We start from the raw sequence: 8,304 nt of genomic DNA on the forward strand, positions 1-8,304 counted from the left end.
GGTGAGTGACCTACGGTGGCCGGCGAGGCCTCCCGGACCATGCTGTTTCCGACGCGCCTGAATGGCTGAAGGAGGCTCCTCCGAGATGCCTCCTCCGGAGCAGCCGCAGGATCCGGGGAGCAGCGGCTCCGGCGGAGAGCGGGACGACGACTTCGGGTACGGCCTGTTTCCCGAGAGGAGCCGCGGAGCCCGGAAAAAGCAGCAGTCCATGCTCTATAAGGCCGTCTTCACCAGGAACCACAAGTGCCAGGTGATGCTGCAGATCGCCCTGGAAAGCAGTAAGTGCCTGGAGGCCGCGTCCCCTCTCTGGTCGCGCAGTGACGGGCGAGCCACTTGCCCTCCACTCCCAAGGGACCTGCGGCTCCTTCCCAACCACCCCTCTCTCTCTGTCTCTCTCCTAAACACCCGTCAATTACTTGCACCTATACTGGGTTGGACCGCAGGCGAGGCTCTTACCGAAACTTTAGGGGCCTCTGCAGGGCAGCCAAGGGCGCTGTGGGTTAAACTGCAGAGCCTAGGGCTTGCCGATCAGAAGGTTGGCGGTTCAAATCCCCGTGATGGGGTGAGCTCCCGTTCCTCGGTCCCTGCTCCTGCCAACCTAGCAGTTTGAAAGCACGCCAGTGCAAGTAGATAAATAGGTACCGCTCTGGCGGGAAGATAAATGGCATTTCCATGTGCTGCTCTGGTTCGCCAGAAGCGGCTTAGTCATGCTGGCCACATGACCCGGAAGCTCCCTCAGCCAGTAAAGCGAGATGAGCGCCGCAACCCCAGAGTTGGCCACGACTGGACCTAACGGTCAGTGGTCCCTTTACCTTTACAGGGCAGCCAAAGCAGTTTCCATGCCCAAACTGGGCCTAAACCCCAATTGAAATGGATCTAGAAAATCAGTTTCCTGCAGGGGTGTCTGGATCTGGCCCACGACCACATGCTCATGGATCTTGCCTAAGAAGGGGAGATTGGCAATCCACAATCAGATCATGGATGGGAGAGGTCTTACTCTGAGCTGACCTGGCACTCAGCAACAGCAGCCACAGAACTGAGAGCTAGCTGATAGAACAACCACAATTCCCCAAATTTGCCCCTGTCTCTTTCCCAAGAGAGGTCTGTGCAAACCTATCCATGCCTATTCAGCCCTAGGGAATGCAGGGGGGCTTACTCCCAGGTAAGCGGGGTTAGGTTGGCAGCCTAAGTGCGGCATTGGACCCTGTTTTGTTGCCAGGGCACACACCTTCCATGTCTTAAGTAGTAGCAAGAAGACCATTGCCTGTGAATCAACCACTGGCAGCCTTCCAGCTTGTTCTTTTCAAGTAGTCCAGAAACTGGTTTGCAGTAATAAACAGTCTATTACCCATGGGTAATAGGCTGTTAATTACTGTAAAGCAATAGTGTGTGTGTGTGTGTGTGTGTGCGCACACACACGCACACACACACACACACACACAGTCGTACCTTGGTTCTCGAACAAAATCCATTCCAGAAGTCCATTCGACTTCTGAAAAGGTTAAAAAACCAAGGTACGGCTTCCAATTGGCTGCAGGAGCTTCCTGCACTCAGTCGGAAGCCGCGGAAGCAGCATCAGACGTTGGGGTTCCAAAGAACATTCGCAAACTGGAACATTCACTTCTGGGTTTGTGGTGTTTGGGAGCCAAAACGTACGAGTACCAATGCATTCGACAACCAAGGTACAAGTGTGTGTGTGTGTGTGTGTGCATCTATCTATCATCTATCTTTCTATATATCCTTCTTTCCTAGAAAATACCATAGCACAGGTGCACAGAGTAAGACACAAAAAAGAAAAAACAAGAAATAGAATCCATGTAGAAAACAAAGCAGAAAAATATATATTGTGTGCGTTACAAAAAAGGAGGGGGGAACCTTGTTATTGCAGTTAACCAGACCTTAATCTAATACAGTATTTATAACAAAAACCTATTCCAAATACTGTCAAATTTGCCCATGGCAAGTCTATGTTTGTATACAGCTTGTTCATGTGTAGCGAGTTTGTTCATATCTTCAATCCAGTCATTAAAGGGACCCACATAGTTTTCCTCCTCCAGTTCATTAATAACAGTCTTTTTGCTGTAGTGAGGGTGCAGAGAGTCCATTCATATTGTCTGTTTCCCATTGCCCTTATTCTAAAGTTTTAGACATGCACCCAGCTGTAGTTCTGATCTTACAAAGCTGGGCACCCACATGGGCCACACTAAAGGCCTGCAAGGGCCACATGTGGGCTACAGGCTGCCCGTTTGTGGTCTAAAGCATGAGACCAATAGCTCATTTTGTCTGCCCAAGTGTTGTGCTTAAGAATAAATGACTGCATTGCTTGATCTAGGTCCATATGCTAAACTGCTACTTGATGCTATGAAGAATACTGGCTGGTAAGAATTTTTTTTGACCCAAGCTTGTTGCATGTTTACTGCATTTGTGTTCCTACTTGAAGATGACTTTAATACTAAAAAGCTGACCTGTACTTGGACCTTTTAGCACCGTTTTCAAAGATCGACACTTCTCATGTGAAGAATGTGATGGGTGTGTCAGTGGAGGATTCGATTCTTCAACATCACAGGTAGGTACGGAGCAATCTGTTGCAGCATTGGAAACATCAGATAACTTGATGCTTTGACATGTTAGCAAAACAAAATAGTTGCAGAAAATTATGAGATGTTTACTGTTGAACATTTTGAGTTCATAGTTCTCGGAATCAATGCTTACTCCCCTCTCCCCCATAGTATTATAGTAATTTAATAAAATGATTGCACAAACCAGAAGGACTCAGTTCAAGTGGAGTATTTAATTAAATAGTATCTGAGCAGACAGGCCTCTTCTTAATTGGAAATACAAATCCACAGGCCCACTCACTGCTCCCAGAGAAGTTATTCCTGTTAGAGTGGAAGGGCTTATTTTGTTCTAGGCAGCAGACTCACCTGGTAAACTACAGGCCTTCTACAAAAAGGGAAGACTGTTGGCCCACAGTTGGGACTTAATCTTGACAGCTGATTAGTGGCTTGAATGGGCTCAAAATGCATTTGCGTGGGCTCACGATGAGTCTTCAAATGCACAAAGCAGGAGTGAGCAGGAAGCCCCTGGGAAGCTGCACTGTCAGTGAAAGCACACCTTACAAAGGGGCTTGCTGATAAGCACTGATAGCGAGCCCTCTTGGCTGCATGGGAAAGTTCTTGATGGGGAACTCTGGTGCCCATCTGGTGCTTGCTGTTAGTGCCGGTTTCAGTGATGGCTCCGACCTGGTGGAATGCTCTGTCCCATGAGACTAGGGCCCTTCAGGATTTAACCTCCTTCCGTCGGGCTTGTAAGACAGAGCTATTCCGCCTGGCCTTCAATTTGAATTCATCCTGATCTTTTATTTCCCTTCTCTTCCCTCCCCCTCCCGTTTTATGAAGATTACCCACTCTGAGACCCCACAGCTAATTCTCCCCTGGCCTCCTCACTGGCCCAAGTAGGACCAATTCAGCCAGCTAGCCCTGGGGATTATCTAATGCTTTTTTCCCCTAAATTGATTTCTGAATTTTGAATTTTATTGTTATTCATGTTTTTATACTGTATTTTATGTTGCTTTTACGATTAAGTGTTTTAAATTTGTTGTTAGCTGCCCTGAGCCCGGTTTTTGAACCAGGAAGGGTGGGGTAAAAATAAATTATTATTATTATTATTATTACTATTACTATTATCAGTGCTGCCAGTGATTCCCCACCTGCAAAGTAGCAAATGAAAGCTCATTTTCGGCTCCAATTGTTCCTTTGTGGCTGTGTTCTTACGTGATGTCATATTTGAAATCAGTTGTAGGGCAAGTGGCTTGAGGAAAAGCTTCAGAGGCCAATTAGAAACATGTGTTGGGCCAAATAAGGCCCACAGGTTGCATGTTTCCCATTCCTGCTATAATCAAAAGTGGCAAAAAAGAAGCTATGTTGTACTCCTCCCTTTCTTGACACGCCTTGATACAGCAGTGTGATAAGTGTGGATGAATCTGCACCATCCCTTCCCCATTTGCATTATATAATAGTAAAGATATTTGGGGAGGGAAGTGAGAAAGGAGATGTGACTCTCTTCCCATCAACCACCAGAGAAATACCAGAGGATGACTGCCCACAAAGTTCTGCGCTTGTCAATTCCAGTATATTTTTGAGGCTTGCTTTAAAATAGGATAAAGCCTGTGACTTGTAGATTAAATTATCTTCTCAATGTCCCCCTTATTTCCTTTGTAGATTGTTCTGTGCCAAAACAATATTCATCACCAGTCTCATATGAACAGAGTGGTTGCACATGAGCTTATCCATGCTTTTGATCACTGTCGTGCACATGTGGACTGGTTCAATAATATCAGGCATTTAGCTTGCTCAGAGGTAAGTTGTAAATTAATAGTGCTGCTAAGAACATATTTAACATCTAAGCAAAACATACACTTATCAGTGCAATTCTTCTTAGTTTTTTCCTTGGCTTCCCCCCTCCCCTTCATTCCAAGTTTGTTTTTGTCAAAAGCGGCAAGATGGGGATTGTTCATGCTGGTCACATCTAGAAATTCCATAGGCGTACGTAGTGGATCACAGGGTCATTACAGTTGTATCTCAGAAGTCGAATGCCTTGCGAGTCAAACGTTTTGGCTCCTGAATGCCGCAAACCTGGAAATGAGTGTTCCGGTTTGTGAACTTTCTTTGGAACCCGGACATCTGACGCAGGTTCCGTGGGTTCTGATTGGCTGCAGGAGCTTCCTGCAGCCAATTGGAAGCCGCGCCTTGGTTTCCAAACGTTTTAGAAGTCGAACGGACTTCCGGAACGGATTCCATTCAACTTCCGAGGTATGTCTGTATAACAGTTCTGTGATTTCACTATTTCAGAAATTGATTGACCCAGTGGGTTTTTGTGTATGTGCTAGTAAGAATTTACTCCAACTAACACTCTAAAAAGGAGGATTTATGTGCCATTTAAAATTAGAATAACTAGTGTACAATGCTAAAACATAATAAAGCAATATAAATGTAAGATTCTAATCAATGATCAGTATCTGACATGATTGAAAAGCCTTTGTCAGTATTCCTATTTTAGTTGTTGCAGCTTTAAAAACTGTGAATGAGAAAATTCAAACAACCAGCCTGCCTTTAAAATTTTACTCAGTGTGAAGTAGCAGGGAACAGGAGAAAAAGGAAACCAGACTTGTCACAAGGTCAGAAATCTTATAAGTAAACAAACAGTACTTTTTCAAAGTCTTACTTTGTGTCACATATGTTCTTACGGCCTGTTGTCTTGACTGGCATATAGCTAGTGCCATCTTAGCCAGAGAACTGTTGGGAGCCATGTTAGGAATGGTTGCAGTTCTCTGAGTACTTTATTTAGTTTTGGTGTGTTTCCCTACATAGATTCGAGCTGCTAATCTTAGTGGTGATTGCTCCCTCCTAAATGAAATGACCCGGTTTAAATTTGGATTGAAGCAGCATCAGCAGGTAAGTTGATCATGACCTGTAAATGAAGAGGAGGGCCAGACTTCCACAGTGTCTCCATTTGCAGAGGAGGTCCTGTTTAATTTGGAAATTTAGATATCAGAGATTCAAGTTACAGGAGTTCTGTTAGGTATAACAAAGTATTAGAATCTGCTGCTATTCTTCAAGGAGTGACATTGCTAATAGACATCCACAATAAACAATGTGACACTGGCTTTTGAGTTGAGCATTTTGGTGTCTTCCCAGGTTTGTGGAGAATATGGGAGATTGACAGTTGTTTGTTTTGTTTTAGTTAGCAATACCTTTCAAAACACTTTCTGTGCCTTATCATTGGTAATAATCAGTTTTACGAAGTGTATCACTTGTCTAGACTTCACAGTCTGTGTCCTGACCTTGGTTTCCTTACCTTCCTCAGACCTGTGTAAAAGACAGAGCTGTTCGCTCCATCTTGGCTGTTCGGAACATCAGCAAAGAGGCGGCTGAGAAAGCTGTGGATGAAGTCTTTGAATCGTGTTTCAATGATCACGAGCCGTTTGACAGAGTGCCTCACAGCAGATCAGATGCAAAATATGCACATAGAGATTTCCAAAACCGTGACCGGTACTATGCAAATATATAGCCAAAAACTGTTCATTTCTAGCTACAACATTTTTGGGACAATTTTCAAAAGATTAATTGTGAGGATAACTGGAAGTCCACGAACAACAAAAAATATTCATGTTGTCGAATTCGTGTTCTGTGTTTTGTTTGGCGTACGAATTGGTCCAGCAGCCCCCCCCCCAATGTACACATAAACATTTATGTGAGTATTCTACTGGAAATTAATTTTGCAAATGCTTTGGTTCTCATCCTTGGTTTAATAAATGCTGTTTCGTTAATGGTTTGGCAGTCCCTCTATTTCTACAACTCATAGGTGACAGCTGTTGCTTATGTAGCCAAAGCAGCACAAAAAGTCAGGTATCGGCAAGCTTTGGAAAACAATGAAATGTAAAAAGTTGGGGGGGTACACCATAATAGTGTATTGGGATGGTGGGGGAACCTCCAAAACCAGGTCTATGAGGATGGAGAATGTTCAGTTGACATGAAATTATATCTTCATCTATAAACACACTCACACCCGCACAATATATTACATTTTTTTAATGGAAGTTCGGAGGAGAGCGCCCACCATTACATAGCCAAAATTTGGGGAGGTACCAACAGTCTTGTGGGGGAGGGGAACCTTAGGTTTTCAGAAACAGCATGGAGCAGGGCACCAAATAACCCTTAAATAAATTAAGTGGTAGAATTAAGTGGAATATTGAGAGTTGAAGGGCTAAAATGCTGGGAAGGGGAATGGAATGGCATGGTTGGAGAGGGAAGGAGAGAGGCATATGGAATCGCCTAATTGGCCAGGGTGGTCATGTCCTATCTAAAATGTTCCCAGGGACAGAAGTGAGAGCTGCCCATAGAAACTAATGGAGAAAGTCAAAATTTTAATATAGCTGCGAATGGGCACTATATTTGCCTAAAAACCTGAAAGGTAGCAGCAAAGGAAAGAGGCCTTGCTTTTTCTAACTTTGTTCTTATTAGGTTGGAAAAGGCCATGAAAGAATGATTTATGAGTGTTCACATTGAATACTCACGTAGTGTCAGGCTCCACCCTGCAGTGTTGTTCAAGAAAATCAAATCCTTCTGCAGGTTCATTGATTAGAAGAAAGCAAGCCTGCGATGTTACCCACATTGCAGATTAGTCAGAGCAGGATACATTAAAGTGTAGTGTTGTTTATGGTAATATCCTTGTTGCAGATTGGAGGGATGTGCTGTGAGAGAGTACCTTATAGAAAGCCTGCACTGTAGTCCATATTGCAGCTTGGAGGTGAATGCTTATGAAAGTCCATCTGGTACACACAGCAATCTTTGCACAGATGTCCTGAGATGGTGCCAGAGGTTTCGCAGAGAAACTGAAGCTTCCCCTTTCAGCTGCAAGGGCTTGCAGCCCTCCATAGTCATTCCATATTAAATGCAGGGTCGACTAAAATGGGAGGATTGTTCATTTATACATTGTCATCACTGAGCATAGTGTAATGCTAAGAGGTTTAAGCAGAGAAGAAATTGCAGTCTAAATTACAGATTGTCTAGCACCCCTAAGAAGCCTGCACTGAGCATACAGTGTGAAATGATTATAGAATTTATGGAATCCTTCTGAGAAAATAATACACTGCCATTACTCATGGCTATTTATATTTGCAGGAGAAGACCTCAAACATAATTATTAGAGGAGTTTGGCTTCTAGGGATTCCCAGGGTATAATAAATGGAAGCATTGCAGGGGATGCAATATTGAAATTCTACAAGAGGCCTGAGGCCATTTCAAGTTAGGATGTCAACCTCTTCCTCATTTTGCCAGCCCGAGACCTTAGGATCAGAGCAACTTTGCCAGTGATAGTTAAACATTTGCGTACCTTGTTAGTCCTTGCTTGATTCTTATCACTCAGCTAAATCCTTTCATTTTTACTATTCCACCAAGTCCCTTAGGCCAGAGATGCCCACTTTTTTATTCAGGTGGGGGACATTCTATGCTCCACAATAGTGAAGGACCCAGAACTGCATTTTGCCTTGCAGGCTTTACATCTATTCAAACACCATAATAAGGTTGGCAGTGCCTTGCAGTAAGGTCTTCCTAGCTATAGACCACCTGTGCTCAAACATACTCCCTAACAAATTGTAGTTAGATCCATACCCTCCAAGTGTCCCTATTTTCCAGGGACAGTCCCAGAATTACAGAAGCCATCCCAGTTTCTGATTTGATCCCAGAATGTCCCCGTTTTCCTTTTCCCTCCCCTCCACGTCTCAGAGAACAATTAAAAGTCGTG

General features: G+C 44.1%; 1 protein-coding gene across 1 annotated transcript; it reads left to right on the forward strand.

The window, feature by feature from the left end:
• Nucleotides 1-61: 61 nt before the first annotated feature.
• Nucleotides 62-6,328, forward strand: ATP23 (ATP23 metallopeptidase and ATP synthase assembly factor homolog; the record flags this gene model as incomplete). The annotated part of the gene is made up of 6 exons (XM_083574716.1): nucleotides 62-278; nucleotides 2,333-2,378; nucleotides 2,485-2,566; nucleotides 4,221-4,358; nucleotides 5,370-5,453; nucleotides 5,866-6,328. The coding sequence occupies 6 exons, from the start codon at nucleotides 62-64 to the stop codon at nucleotides 6,067-6,069; spliced, it is 771 nt and encodes a 256-aa protein (XP_083430842.1). The 3' UTR covers nucleotides 6,070-6,328.
• Nucleotides 6,329-8,304: the final 1,976 nt, after the last annotated feature.

Source organism: Podarcis filfolensis, assembly GCF_964270895.1.
Source record: "Podarcis filfolensis genome assembly, chromosome: 10".
Taxonomy (NCBI): Eukaryota; Metazoa; Chordata; class Lepidosauria; order Squamata; family Lacertidae; genus Podarcis; species Podarcis filfolensis.